This window comes from Salmo trutta, chromosome 33 (genome assembly GCF_901001165.1).
Source record: "Salmo trutta chromosome 33, fSalTru1.1, whole genome shotgun sequence".
Classification (NCBI taxonomy): Eukaryota; Metazoa; Chordata; class Actinopteri; order Salmoniformes; family Salmonidae; genus Salmo; species Salmo trutta.
Genome location: NC_042989.1, coordinates 22,567,904 through 22,584,009, shown reverse-complemented (window position 1 = coordinate 22,584,009; position 16,106 = coordinate 22,567,904). Strand labels below are relative to the sequence as shown.

The 16,106-nt window shown below is 44.6% G+C and overlaps 1 protein-coding gene across 1 annotated transcript in view; it reads left to right on the top strand.

The window, feature by feature from the left end:
* Window positions 1–14,469: 14,469 nt before the first annotated feature.
* The window catches only part of dnajc17 (DnaJ (Hsp40) homolog, subfamily C, member 17), a 60,636-nt gene continuing 58,999 nt past the window's right edge, over window positions 14,470–16,106 (top strand). The window contains exon 1 of the mRNA XM_029730320.1: window positions 14,470–14,679. Coding sequence (XP_029586180.1) covers window positions 14,596–14,679 — 84 coding nt within the window. The 5' untranslated portion in view covers window positions 14,470–14,595. The remainder of the gene's footprint in view (window positions 14,680–16,106) is intronic.

Genomic DNA, 16,106 nt, shown 5'->3' with positions numbered 1-16,106 from the left:
AAAGCTCATAATCATTACTGAAACATGCAAACTACAAACAATTAACCAGTTAAAGATAATGAATACATGACAACTAGACAACTAGATACAACTAGGGTTGTATAAAAATAAGAATTTGTTCTTAAACTGACTTGCCTAGTTAAATAAAGGTAAAAAAATATATATATAAAAAGAAAATATAAATATTTTCTTAAAAATAATTGATAACAAAGTCAACATACACATAACCCCCGAACCACATAAAACAAATACCCCCTGCCACGTCCTGACCAAACTACAATAACAAATAACCCCTATTACTGGTCAGGACGTGACACCTTGTAAAAAATTGTTCCGAAGTTTGCCCTCCCCCAAATTAAGTCACACAAAAATGTGTGTCTTTTCACATGACTTAAGCAACACAAAAATGCACAAAAACACAAAATCTGCTGAAACTGTCACACCCTGATCTGTTTCACCTGTCCATGTGATTGTCTCCACCCCCCTTCCAGGTGTCGCCCATCTTCCCCATTATCCCCTGTGTATTTATACCTGTGTTTTCTGTTGGTCCGTTGCCAGTTCGGCTTGTTTGTCAAGTCAATCAGCGTTTTTGTTATCAGCTCCTGCTTTTCCCAGTCTCTCTTTTTCTCGCCCTCCTGGTTTTGACCCTTGCCTGTCCTGTCCTGCCTGACCACTCTGCCTGCCCCTGACCCTGCCTGCCGACCTGTACCTTTTCCCCACCTCTGGATTGTTGACCTCTGCCTACACAGAGCCTGCCTGCCGACCTGTACCTTCGCCCCACCTCTGGTTTACTGAACCCTGCCTGCCTTGACCTGTCTATTGCCTGTTGTCTTTTGGAATATTAAACCATTGTCAATTCGACGTGTCTGCATCTGGGTCTTACCTTGATTCCTGAAAGTACAAACTGGCCATGACTGACCCAGCAGACCTGGGCCAGCTGCGCAAAGCCAACTCCACCCAGAGAGCCACCATCGGTAGGCACAAGGAATTGCTTCGTGGCCTTGTGGAGGGGGTCCAAACGTTGGCTGAACCCGTGGAGAAATTCCACGGGTTGTCTGGTAGGCTGCCTACCATGGTGGTGACCCCACAGCTCCTCAGCTGCTAGCAGCGCCGTCTCATCTCAATGGAGAGCCGAACACCTGTCGGGCGTTCCAAGCACCTGAAGCTCAAAGCCCTTGTCTTTGAGCTTCAGCCCTCCTCCTTCCCCTCGGATCGCTCCAAGATAGATGTCCGGGAGGGCTTTCACCTGGGCCGAAGCTGTGTGGGAACAACAGCCGGCCATATGCGCTAGTCTGGAGGGGTTCGTGGGAGAAGTGAGGAAGGTTTTTGATGCTCCGTTCTCTGGGCGAGAGGCCACCCTGAAGTTAATCCAGCTTAGGCAGGACTCCCGCAGTGTAGCTGAGTATGTGGTGGATTTCCGCATGTTGGCAGCGGAGAGTGCTTGGAATCAAGAGGCACTGTTCGACACGTTCCTGCACAGCGTCTTGAAGGAGGTCAAGGACTAGCGTGCTGCCCGGGAGTTACCTATGGAGCTTGATTCCCTCATCGCTTTGACCATCCGTATCGATGGGCGATTACGGGAACGACGGAGGGAGAGGTAATTGGATTTCGCTCGTACGCCCAGGGATCCCACCTTGCCTCTGAGTCATCCCGGAAGCTCCCGATGGTCTCGTTGCCGAGAGAACCTGAGGCTTCCTGGCCTGCCCCATGAGCTGCTGAAGATGGCCGAGTCACCACTTCCTAAGCCACTAGGCAGAGCTGGGCTGTCACCAGCAGAATTTTTGATTTTACCTTTATTTAACTAAGCAAGTCAGTTAAGAACAAATTCTTATTTTCAATGACGGTGGGTTAACTGCCTTGTTCAGGGACAGAACGACAGATTTGTACCTTGTCAGCTTAGGGATTCGAACTTGCAACCTTTCGGTTACTAGTCCAACGCTCTAACCACTAGGCTACGCTGCCGCCAATACAGGATTGCGGGACTCTTGTCTATATTGCGGGACTCTTGGTCATTTCGTGTCCTCTTGTCCTTTAAAAAAAAAACAGGCTCACCGGTAGGAGCGAGTACTCTGGTGGGCCATATGGAGAACGTTCCTGCTTCCCTTGCTCGCACTCCTTTTCATGCCATTCTGCTGTGGGGAGACCAGTCCAAATCTCTCTGGGTTCTCATTGACTCTGGGGCTGATGAGAACTTTTTGGATGCTACCCTGGCGTCCGAGCTGAACATCCCCACTCAGCCCCTCTCCATTCCCATGGACGTTAGAGCGCTGGACGGGCGCTCTATAGGCCGAGTCACCCACAACACCACTTCCATCAACCTACGTGTGTCAGGGAACCACAGCGAGGCTATCCAGTTCCTGCTCATCAAGTCCCCTCTGATTCCCGTGGTATTGGGATTCTCCTGGCTCCATCGACACAATCCCCCCATTAACTGGTCTACTGGTGCCATCATGGGCTGGAGCCCGTTCTGCCAAACCCATTGCCTGAAGTCAGCACAACCTGCCCCGGAACATCTTCCTGGGGGCTCAGAAGGTGCCCGGACCTCTCCGCCATTCCCGCGGAGTACCAGGACCTCCGAGAGGTGTTCAGCAAGGCCTGGGCCGCTTCGCTCATGCTGCACCAACCTTATGACTGCGGGATTGACCTTCTCCCTAGCACGACTCCGCCCCGGGGACGACTGTACTCTCTGTCGGGACCAGAGACCAAGGCGATGCAGGACTCCCTTGCTGCAGTATTCATCCGCTCTTCTTCTTCTTCAACCGGCGCCCGTGCATTGACTACCGGGTTCTCAACGACATAACGGTGAAGAACCGCTACCCGCTACCACTCATCTCCTCGGCCTTCGAGCCACTCCAGGGGGCCACCGTGTTTTCCAAGCTGGATCTTTGGAATGCCTACCACCTGGTGCAGATACGGGATGGGGATGAGTGGAAGACCGCCTTCAACACGGCCAGTGGCCACTACGACTATCTGGTCATGCCATTTGGCCTTACCATTTGGCCTGTGTTCCAGGCCCTGGTCAATGATGTTCTCCATGACATGTTGAACCGGTTCGTCTTTGTCTACATAGATGACATTCTCATCTTCTCCCGTTCCACCCAAGAACATGGGCTCCACATCCAACAGGTTCTCCAACGCATCCTGGAGGACCAACTATTTGTAAAAGCAGAGAAGTGCGAGTTCCATCGTTCCACCATCCCTTTTCTAGGTTTCATCATCGCCGCAGGGAGTGTGCAAATGGATCCCGGGAAGGTGAGAGCAGTGGTGGATTGGCCCCAGCCCACTTCCACGGTGCAGCTGCAACACTTCCTGGGGTTCGCCAACTTCTATCGCCGCTTTATTCAGGGTTACAGCTCCCTGGCTTCTCCCCTGACCGCACTCACCACGCCCAAGGTTCCGTTCACTTGGTCTCCAGCTGCTGACCAGGCGTTCCGGGACCTCAAACATCGCTTCACCACAGCTCCCATCTTGGTTCATCTGGACCCTTCCCGTCAGTTGGTGGTGGAGGCCAATGCTTCTGATGTCGGACTGGGGGCGGTCCTGTCCCAGCGTTCTGCCCTGGACTTCAAGCTACATCCCTCTGCCTTCTTCCACTGCCTCAATGCCACACAAACAAACTACAATGTGGGGTATCGTGAGCTTCTCGTAGTGAAGATGCCATTGGAGGAAGAGGAGTCACTGGCTGGAGGGGGTGGAACACCCATTCATCGTGTGGACTGACCACAAGAACCTGGAGTATCTCCGCACCGCAAAGCGCCTCAACTCCAGGCAAGCCAGATGGGCCCTGCTGTAAACACGGTTTAACTTCTCCCTCTCGTACCGGCCGGGATCCAAGAATGTCAAGCCGGATGCACTGCCCTGCCGCTATAGCCCCATGGGTACCACCCCGGAGCCCGAGACCATCCTTCCCACCTCGTGCCTGGTGACGGCACTCAACTGGGGTATAGGGAAACAGGTCCGGGAGGCGCAGTGGTCCCAGCCGAACCCTGGGGGGCTCCTGATAATCAGATGTTTGTGCATGACGCTGTCCGCTCTGCGGTCCTGAAGTTGGCCAATTCCTCCAGGCTGCCTGCCACCCGGGCTCCCGTCGGACCCTGGCCTTCGTGCGACAATGCTTTTGGTGGCCTACAATGATTCCGGATGTCACCGCATTTGTCTCCGCCTGCACGGTCTGTGCTCAGAATAAGAGTCCCTGGCAAGCTCCGGCTGGTCTTCTGCAACCACTGCCTGTCCCTCACCGTCCCTGGTCCCACATATCCCCCCGTCTGAGGGCAACACGCCATCCTGACTGTGGTCGACCGGTTTTCCAAGGCCGCTCACTTCATTGCTCTCCCCAAACTACCCTCAGCCAAGGAGACGGCCCAGCTCATGGTGCAGCACATCTTCCATGTTCACATGTTCTCCGACCAGGGGCCTTAGTTCTCGTCCTGGTTCTGGAAGGCATTCTGCACCCTCATTGGTTCGTCGGCCAGCCTGTCCTCTGGGTTCCACCCCCAGTCCAATGGCCAGTCGGAGCGAGCCAACCAGGAATTTGAGACTACTCTGCACTGCTGGTCTCCGCCAACCCCATCTCCTGGAGCCGGCATGGGCCTCTCCATTTGAGGGTTCCCTGCGGTATCAGCCCCCGCTCTTCCCCGAGCAGGAGGAAGAGGTCGGCGTACCTTCTTCCCAGATGTTTGTCCGCCGCTGTCGTCATACCTGGAGGAGAGCCTGGTCGGCTCTCCTCAAGACCACCTCCAGGTATCGACGACAAACGGATCGCCATCGTACCCTGGCTCCCCGGTATCATCTCGGGCAGAAGGTATGGCTATCCACCCGGGATCTGCCCTCCGGGTGGAACCCCGCAAACTCTCCCCCCATTTCCCATCTCCAAGATTATTAGCCCCTCTGCTGTTCATCTTCTGTTGCCCCGTACTCTTCGTATACATCCCACGTGTCCAGTGTCAAACCTATGTCTCACAGCCCTTTGTCTCCTGTTTCCAGGCCCACCCCTCTCCCCAGTCTCATTGACAGTCAACCGGCTTACACGGTGAGGCGTCTACTGAAGGTTCGACCTTGGGGCAGGGGGTTCCAGTACCTGGTTGACTGGGAGGGTTATGGCCCGGAGGAGAGGTGCTGGGTCCCTGCCAGGTACATCCTGGACCCAGGCCTCATCACGGATTTTCAACGCTGACACCCCGGTCAACCAGGTATGCGCCAGGTAGGACGCCAGGTGGCGCCCCTAGAGGGGGTGGTACTGTCACACCCTGGTCTGTTTCACCTGTCCTTGTGATTGTCTCCACCCTCCTCCAGGTGTCGCCCATCTTTTCTGTGTATTTATACCTTTGCTCTCTGTTTGTCTGACAGTTCGGCTTGTTTGTCAAGTCAACCAGAATTTTTGTTATCAGCTCCTGCTTTTCCCAATATCTCTTTTTCTCGCCCTCCTGGTTTTGACCCTTGACTGTCCTGACTCTGAGCCCACCTGCCTGACCACTCTGCCTGCCGACCTTTACCTTTGCCCCACCTCTGGATTGTTGACCTCTGCTTACCCTGAGCCTGCTTGCCTACCTGTACCTTTGCCCCACCTCTGGTTTACTGACCCCTGCCTGCCCTGACTTGTCAATTGCCTGCCCCTGTTGGAATATTAAACCAATTCGACGTTTTTGCATCTTGGTATTACCTTACCATATTTGCACGAATTGATTGTTGCAACATTTTACAGCAATCTTTTTTATAAGTCACATGATTTCATGAGAAAAAAATGGTGTGTGTGTAATGCAAGTCAAGGTGTCCTGGATGAATGTCAACAAGATGCATAATCAGCATTGTTAAAATAACTTTTTTAGTTAGGCTAAATCGGACCAAACTAGTTCATGCTCTAAAAGCAGACAATGTTCAAATGTAGTCCATGAAGAGGTATTAGGATTACTGTATGTGCACAGGTATTCTGCTGTACAATTTCAAACTGCATTAACTACACATTTGGTCAAAATTTAAGACCGAAATCAGGCTTTGTAGTATCCGTTTTATCTTGTGACCTAGTTCAATTATCTTCCGTTTCAGAGAAAATGGAGGGTCACATTTGAAGTAACTACAAAATCCAGGTAAAAACCAGGGCAAACAGCAGTGAAGTTACAATGCAAAATTACTGCACTCTGGCTTTGTTCCACCGTGTTTGACTGCAGCTCGCCATGTTATTCTATCGGGCTCCGAGTTCAGGCGATCCCGATCACGACACACACCGTCACACACTACATGAGAAAGACAGTGATCCAGTTATCACCAGAATAAACAAGTTACAACCCAGCAGAAAAATTATGGTTGAACTCATATTGAAAAGCAAATACCCAGATAATGGTAAGAAATATGGCAAACAAAATATGTAAAAACTAGCTAGTCAAATATTTCTTAAAAGTATAAACATTCTCCGTGATGAAATAGTTCTTACCTTATGGGGGAAAGGCTTGAGAGTTACTTAAATACAACATTCAAAACATGAAATCATAACTACATAAAAAAACATTAAATACAGTTGGAATGTAGTTAGAACTTAGTTTCCATCAAATAATTTACAAATACAAGAAAGTTTGATCAACACATTTAGATTGTAGACACTGCATTTTGCTTTTGCATTACCCATATATTAATTTAAGGTCATACAATGGCAGAGTGCAGTAACAGTATTTTAGGGATCATAGGTCAGATCGGTGGTCATGGTTGATATGCATAAAAATGATTTCATAATAATATATTACATCAGTGTATCATTTATCTACCTACACCATACTTGGCAGGACAGCAAAAAAATGTTAAAAACATTTTTCACAGTTTCGCTGTTTGTATAGTTACTGCTCTTTGCCTTTCTAGGGCAGTATAGGCCTACACTACGAGCTGAATAATTAATGAATTTTAATGCATTCATAATCAAGGCAGATGGTCATATAGACTATGGTAGGACTACAGTAAACAGTTAGGTTGAAAGAAAGACAGTGGGGCTCATCACAATACAATGCCTGAGGCTAGTGATGCCCAGCTCGCTACCTGGATAGACACGAACAGAGGCTCTTGCATTTAAATACACATGGTATGGAATCAGATGAAATCAACTTTAATTTGTCACGTGCCGAATACAGCAGGTTTAGACCTTACCGTGAAATGTTTACTTATAAGCCCTAAACCAACAATGCCGTTTTAAGAAAAATAAGAGTTAAGAAAATATTTACCAAATAAACTGAAGTGACATGCTATTAGGTACTATACTATTAGGTTACAATTTCTCCTACATTAATTCTGTCATCCTCAGAAAGTTGGAGTGGATTTTCAGTCCATTACTACAAGACTGGGTTTTAAAGTATTCACTCGATGTTTCTAAGAATTACATGTTAACTTTGAAGAGCATCCCTTGGGATTTTGAGTCTGAAAGAAGACTGCCAACATTTTCCCAAGGATGTTCCAAATTATGTTCTGAAGTGTTTGAGGGTGTATGTTTGGGGTCTGTTTCAGAAAATGAGAGGTTATTGAAATGACTAACATGTCAGGACTAGTTCCTATTACACTAGCCCATATTAGACTCCTCTTATCACCTCTCAGCCACTCAGGAAATGCTGCAACAATGGGATTTACAGGAAAATGGCTGCATTATCTTCCCCTGCAAGTCCACATCCGGATATACAAAAGTGAAACCTGAACATATTATGCCATAATAAACCATATGAAATGTTCATGAATGTTCCCCGTCTGTTCTAAATCAAATGTTATTTGTCACATGCGTCGAAAACAACAGGTGTAGACCTTACAGTGAAATGCTTACTTACAAGGCCTTAACTAACAATGAAGTTTTAAGAAAAAAAGTGTTAAGAAAGTATTTACTGAAATAAACTGAAGTAAAAAATAAAAATATATAATTAACAAATAATTATGGAGCAACAATAAAATAACAATAGCGAGTCTATATATGGGGGTACAGGTACAGAGTCAATGTGCAGGGGCATCGGTTAGTTGAGGTAATTGAGGTAATATGTATACTACCGTTAAAAAGTTTGGGGTCACTTAGAAATGTCCTTGTTTTTGAAAGAAAAGCACATTTTTTTTGTCATTTTTTCCCATTTTTGTCCAGCTTCATTAAATAGTACCCGCAAAACACCAGTCTCAATGTCAACAGTGAAGAGGCAACTCCGGGATGCTGGCCTTCTAGGCAGTTAGCAAACCATGCAACTGCATGCCCCGAAAGACCAAAGCTCGACAATCTCTGCCTCATTATAGCATGATCAACTGTATCAAAAGCCTTAGCAAGATCAATAAAAAGAGACAGTGCTGTGTTCCTCCTGAAGCCTGATTGGTACAATGATAAAATAGAGTAATATACTATATATAAAAACTATTTTAGCTGTTCACTAACAAGGGTTTCAAGTATTTTCGCCAGGGGTGAGTGCTTTGAGATTGACCTATATTTATTTAAAAGTGTTGGATCCCCCTTTTTAAAAGAGGTAGGACAAATGCTGATTTTCAGATCTTTGGAATTTCATTACATTCCAGGGTTAGAGTGAACAGACATGTAAGTCGTTCAGCTATGAAATCAGCTGCCAGTTTTAAAAAGCAGGGATCAAGAAGATCAGTACCTGCAGGCTTTCTTTGATCTAAGGATTTCGGGCTTTATGTACCTCCTGCACTGAGAATGGCAAAAAGCTAAACGTTTGACCAGCTCTCACTGGTTCATCCACACAGGGTTGTACAGAGACAGAGGACACTGAATCAAACAGCCTACCAGATGATACAAAGTGCTCATTGAAACAATTCAGCATTTCAGTTTTGTCATATACAGCAACAGTGTCCTTCAATACACATGACGGTAATTAATTAACATTACTGTTACCAGACAGACTTAATAGCCTTCCAAAACATTCTAGGGTCATTCAGGTTATCAGTGGTAACAGACATAAAATATTCAGACTTGGCCTTCCTGAGAAGAAAATAACACTTGTTTCGTAACTGCCTAAAAATAAGCCAATCAGCATCAGAACATGAGTTCCTTGCTTTAGCCCAGGCTAGACTACGTTTATGAATACTACTATGGTGTTGAACGCTGAGCTGTAGTCAATGAATAGCATTCTCACATAGGTGTTCCTTTTGTCCAGGTGGGAAAGGGCAGTGTGAAGTGCAATAGAGATTGCATCATCTGTGGATCTGTTGGGGCGGTTTGCAAATTGGAGTGGGTCAAGGGTTTCTGGGATAATGGTGTTGATGTGAGCCATGACCAGCCTTTCAAAGCACTTCAGGGCTACAGATGTGAGAGCTACGGGTCGGTAGTCATTTAGGCAGGTTACCTTGGTGTTCTTGGGCACAGGGACTAGGGTTGCAAAGGGTCGGAAACTTTCCGGTAAATTTCCAGAATCTTTCTAGAAATTTTCCATGGGAAGTTAAGCCTGGGAATTTGGGTAATTTTGCTTAAATTCATCAAAAACGTTAGCTTATAACAGTGAACCTTTTTTTCGTGGGATAAACATAAGGCAATTCTAGGTCTTGTGGCATATTTTGGTTAAACTATATCCAATTAAAATTGGAATTGCAACCCTCTGCATGCACAGTGCATTCTTCCATCACATGTACAGCTGATTCTCAAGATCTTGCACACTAATGAGAAGCTATTGAGCCCACACTACTACACTGTCTGAGCCAAGGACTACATTATTTCTGGTAAGTTTTGATTACAATACTGGGTGGGGTGAATATATTTTATATGACATACTTTATTTTTGGTTAACTAGTAAATAGTAGCCTACAGCAAAGTGTGTTTAAATCATTTCTAATTTCTTAACAATTTCTACTAGTTAATTTTTGCTACCATGTGGGTTTTAGCTTGCTTGAGCCTGCTAACTGAGGAGTGTTAATTATAATGTTTCCATACATGTTCATTTTAAAACATTTATCTTACAAAGGAGTTGTTTAATCTAACTGCTTAACTATTTATCTGTACATGGAATTGTATGTTTTTTTTTACACATTTCTTTCCAATCTTTACAGGAAAATGCCACGGGCGCTATCTGATGTGTGGAAACATTTCACTGCAGCTAATGTAGAAGGAAAAGCTGTGTACTTTTGCAAATACTGTGCCAAATCATATGTGAAGAATGCAATAAAGATGCAGAATCATCTGGCCAAGTGCATAAAGTTACCTCAGTGCTCACAACAAGCAACCTCTGACAAAAGTCCCTCTACTTCTATTCGAGGTGAAAATTATGAATCAGACACCTTATAGATAGCAACAGCTCATGGTCCTCCTGGAATCAGAAGGTTTTTTGACTCAATGGAGGAATGTAGTCATAGAAATGCTGATGAATGTCTTGCTTGAGCTGTGTATGCAACTGGTTCACCTCTGATGCTCACAGGCAATGTGTATTGGAAGAGATTTCTGAATGTTCTTCGCCCAGCATACACCCCTCCAACCAGACATGCTTTATCTACTCATTTGCTGGATGCAGAGTTCAACAGAGTTCAAGTGAAGGTCAGGCAAATCATAGAGAAAGAAGACTGTATTGCAATCATCTCTGATGGGTGGTCGAATGTTCGTGGGCAAGGAATAATTAACTACATCATCTCCACCCCTCAACCAGTAATCTACAAGAGCACAGACACAAGGGATAACGGACAACCGGTCTCTACATTGCAGATGAGCTGAAGGCAGTCATCAATGACCTTGGACCACAGAAGGTATTTACACTGGTGACAGACAATGCTGCGAACATGAAGGCTGCTTGGTCTAAAGTGGAGGAGTCCTACCCTCACATCACACCTATTGGCTGTGCTGCTCATGCACTGCATCTGCTCCTCAAGGACATCATGACACTGAAAACAATGGATACACTTTAGAAGAGAGGCAAGGAAATGGTTAGGTATGTGAAAGGTCATCAAGTTATAGCAGCAATCTACCTCACCAAGCAAAGTGAGAAGAATAGAGCACCACATTGAAGCTGCCCAGCAACACCCGTTGGGGTGGTGTTGTCATCATGTTTGACAGTCTCCTGGAGGGGAAGGAGTCTCTCCAAGAAATGGCCATATCACAGTCTGCTGATATGGACAGCCCCATCAAGAGGATCCTCCTGGATGAGGTATTTTGGGAGAGAGTATTAAGCAGCCTGAAACCTATAGCAGTAGCCATTGCACGGATTCAGGGAGACAATGCCATCCTGTCTGATGTTCTGACTCTGCTTGCAGATATAAGAGAAGAAATCCGTACGGCCCTGCTCACTTCACTGTTGCTCCAAGCAGAGGAAACTGCAGTTCTGAAATACATAAAAAGCGTGAAGACTTCTGCCTGAAGCCCATACACACCGCAGCGTACATGTTGGACCCCAAGTATGCTAGCAAGAGCATCCTGTCTGGTGCAGAGATCAACAAGGCCTATGGTGTCATCACTACCGTGTCTCGCCACCTTGATCTGGATGAGGGCCAGGTTCTTGGCAGTCTGGCAAAGTACACTTCCAAGCAAGGGCTTTTGGATGGAGATGCAATATTGCAGTCGTGCCAACATATCTCATCAGCCATGCTTCCATCTTCCAAATCCCACCAACATCAGCTGCCTCAGAGCGCAACTGGTCCTTGTTTGGGAACACACACACCAAAGCATGCAACAGGCTGACCAATACAAAGTTAGAAAAATTGGTGGCCATCCGGGCAAATTTAAGGCTTTGAGCCTGACAACGAGCCATTCTCAACAAGGTTGGAAAGTGACAGTGAAGATGAGGCCTCAGTCTGATATTCAAGAGGCGGACATTGTGGAGGTCCAGGGAGAAGACATGGAAGCCTGAGAGGAAGACAGCCTAGAAACTAAAGCTTTGGTTATCATTTTACAGATGTACAGTATTTTGAAAATGTTTTTGGGAGATGCGATGGATCATTGGGGATCATTCAATGTTTCCTTTCTTTTGTTGTTCATTTAAATCATCCCATGTGAAGAGTCAACTCGTTTAATTAAAGTTCAATTCGTAACTAAATTTTTTTTTTTTTTTAATTTCTATTGGAAGAATTTAATAATTTGCAATTATGTCTACTTAGGACAAGGTAAAAGGTTTTATGTGTCTGTCTCCATATGATATGGTAAATATATACAATGCAAAAAACATCTACATTTAAATGGTATTAATATTAATTTGCATATATTTCCGTTAATTCCCATACATTCACGTTAAATCCAATTATTTCCTGTTAATTCCCGTGGAAAGTTTCCACATCTGAATATTCCTCAAAATGTGCAACCCTAACAGAGACTATGGTGGTCTGTTTGAAACATGTTGGTATTACAGACTCGGTCAGGGACAGGTTGAAAATGTCAGTGAAGACACTTGCCAGTTGGTCAGCGCATGCTCGGAGTACACGTCCTTGTAATCCTTCTGGCCCTGCGACCTTGTGAATGTTGGCCTTTTTAAAGGTCTTACTCACATCAACTACGTAGAGTGTGATCACACAGTTGTCCGGAACAGCTGATTCTCTCATGCATGCTTCAATGTTGCTTGCCTCGAAGCAAGCATAGGTTATTTAGCTCGTCTGGTAGGCTTGTGTCACTGGGTAGCTTGTGGCTTTGCTTCCCTTTGTGGTCCGTAATAGTTTGCAAACCCTGCCACATTGGACGAGTGTCAGAGTCGGTGTATTACAATTCAATCTTAGTCCTGTATTGACGCTTTGCCTGTTTGATGGTTCATCGGAGGGCATAGTGGGATTTCTTACAAGCGTCCAGGTTAGAGTCCCGCTCCTTGAAAGCGGCAGCTCTACCCTTTAGCTCAGTGCGGATGTTGCCTGTAATCCATGGCTTCTGGTTGTGGTATGTACGTACGGTCACTGTGGGGACGACGTTATCAATGCACTTATTGATGAAGCCAGTGACTGATGTGGTGTATTCCTCAATGCCATCGGAAGAATCCCGGAACATATTCCAGTCTGTGCTAGCAAAACAGCCCTGTAGCTTAGCATCTGTGTCATCTGACCACTTCCTTATTGAGCAAGTCACTGGTACTTCCTGCTTTAGTTTTTGCTTGTAAGCAGGAATCAGGAGGATAGAGTTATGGTCAGATTTGCCAAATGGAGGGCGAGGGAGAGCTTTGTACGCGTCTCTGTGTGGGGAGTAAAGGTGGTCTAGAGTTTTTTTTCCCCTCTGGTTGCACATTTAACATGCTGGTAGAAATGAAGTAAAATGGATTAAAGTTTTCCTGCATTAAAGTCCCCGGCCACTAGGAGCGCCGCCTCTGGATGAGCATTTTCTTGTTTGCTTATGGCCTTATACAGCTTGTTAGTGCCATCTCAGTGCCAGCATCGGTTTGTGGTGGTAAATAGACAGCTACGAAAAATATAGATGAAAACTCTCTTGGTAAATAGTATGGTCTACAGCTTATCATGTGATACTCTACCTCAGGTGAGCAAAACCTTGAGACTTCCTTAATATTAGATTTCATGCACCAGCTATTATTTACAAATGGACACAGACCGCCACCCCTTGTCTTACCGTAGGCAGCTGTTCTATCTTGCCGATGGATCAAAAACCCTGCCAGCTGTATGTTATCCATGTCGTCATTCAGCCACGACTCGGTGAAACATAATGATATTACAGTTTTTAATATCCCGTTGGTAGGATAGTCTTGATCGAAGCTCATCCATTGTGTTATCCAATGATTGCACGTTGGCTAATAGGACTGATGGTAGAGGGGGATTACTCACTCGCCGTCGGATCCTTACAAGGCACCCCGACCTACGTTCCTGATATCTCCGTCTCTTCTTCATGCGAATGACGGGGATTTGGGCCTTGTCGGGTGTCTGAAAAAAATCCTTCACGTCCGACTCGTTAAAGAAAAAATCTTCGTCCAGTACGAGGTGAGTAATCACTGTCCTGATATCCAGAAGCTATTTTCGCTCAAAAGAAATGGTGGCTGATTTTGTACTTATGTAAAAGAAAAACCACACACACACACACAATAGCACAATTGGTTAGGAGCCCGAAAACGTCAGCCATCTCTTCTGGTGCCATCATTCTGTTACCCTTGTTTTCCAGTTTTTTCAAATGTATGTTAATATAATATATGCCATTTAGTAGACACTTTTATCCAAAGCAACTTACAATCATTTGGCAAACATTTCACGTTCAGGTGGTCCCTGGAATCGAAACCAATATTCTGGCATTGCAAGCGCCATCTTCTACCAACTACCATACTGTACCAGACTGGCCAATATAATATTACTATAATGGCCAGTCTGGTAGGGTTTACATTTTACACATTGACTCCAAAAATGTAATTTATTTTTTCATTATTTTCAAAATGTTCATATAACAATGATATCTGAAACTGATCACATTAAAGCCAGGAAAAGTATTTGAATATACCAAACTAAAAAACATATAATCAAAATGCTTGCAAAGGTCAATACCTACAATTTTATTTCACAATTATCATGCGAGTCCGTATTAAATTTAGATCACTTTAACTACACCTCCCATGATGCATTGTTTTCAGGAAGTGAATGCGTCCGAGTTGAAAGTTCAAAACGTCCAACCCAAATGCTACAACAACAAACATCTTCTGGACGTTGATATTTCGTTTGTTTTGGTATTTTATTGTAGTAAATAAATATAAAATGACAGGAAATAAGGCGAAAGACCTTTTGCAGATGGACCTGTATGGTCTACTGGGTATAGAAGGCACAGCGACGGCGAAAGAGGTGAGTGATAGCTAGCTAACGTGCTAAAATTCTAACTACGCTAGCTAGTTAACGTTAGATCGCTTGCAAACTTTGACGCCTTGTAGCTTATTAGTAGTTTAGCTAGCTAGTTGCTTTGAAGTTGGTACAGTACAAATAAAACAATTAAAATGTATTCGTTACATGCTTCATAAAAAGCAGGTGTAGACTACAGTGAAATGCTTACCTACGGGCCCTTCCCAACATTTCGGAGATATAAAATAGACACATTATTGAAAGTGAAACACGTAACACGTTAATAATTATACACAATGAGTAAAACGATAACGGCTATATACACGCAGTACCGAGTCGATGTACGAGGTAGATATGGCCATAAAACTAGGAATAAAGTGACAGATAATGAACAGTAGCATCAGTCAAAAAAGTTAGTGCAAAAATGGGTCGGTCGATGCAGATAGTCTGGGGTAGCTGTTTGGTTAACTATTTAGCAGTCTTATGGCTTGGGGTAGAAGCTGTTCAGAGTCCTGTTGGTTCCAGACTTGGTGCATCGGTACAACTTGCCCTGTGTGTTCTACGAGTAAAGTATCTTCAAATGGCCACTAAGTGGCGGCAAAGTACCATTCACAATTCTATGTAATCTTGTAGTCCTATGAATGATGACGTTTTTGATTTAGCGCAGTGGTGGAAAATGTACCCAATTGTCATACTTGAGTAAAAGTAAAGATATTTTCTGTTAAGATGACACAAGTAAAAGTGAAAGTCACCCAGTAAAATACTAATTGAGTAAAAGTCTATACTTAAATATCACAAGTAAATGTAATGACTAAAATATACTTAAGTATCAAAAGTAAAATTAAAAAATCATCTAAAATACTTTATATTAAGCAAACCAGATAGCACCATTTTATTATATAGATTTTTTTTACAGGTAGCCAGGGGCACACTCCAACACTTAGACATAATTTACAAATGAAGCATTTGTGTTTAGTGAGTTCGCCAGATCAGAGGCAGTAGGGATGACCAGGGATGTTCTCTTGATAAGTGTGTGAATTGGACCATTTTCCTGTCCTGCTGAGCATTAAAAATGTAACAAGTAATTTTGGGTGTCAGGGAAAATGTATGGAGTAAAAAGCACATTATTTTCTTTGGAAATGTATTAAAGTAAAAAATATACCCCAAAAAACAACTTAAGTAGTACTTTAAAGTATTTTTAGTTAAGTACTTTACACCACTGATTCAGAGACAACAGAGCCAGCCATCTAGGTTTTCTGCAGGGATGTATTCATCCCGCGGATTCTGTTGCAAAACGTTTCTCAAACTGAAGCAAATGGAACAGGGAGGGACTTTTGATAGGGTTGCGGCGGTCATAAAATTTTGCCTGCAGGTTATTGTCATGCAAAAGACTACCGGTCTCATGGTAATTGACCGTTAATTAACATAAACAC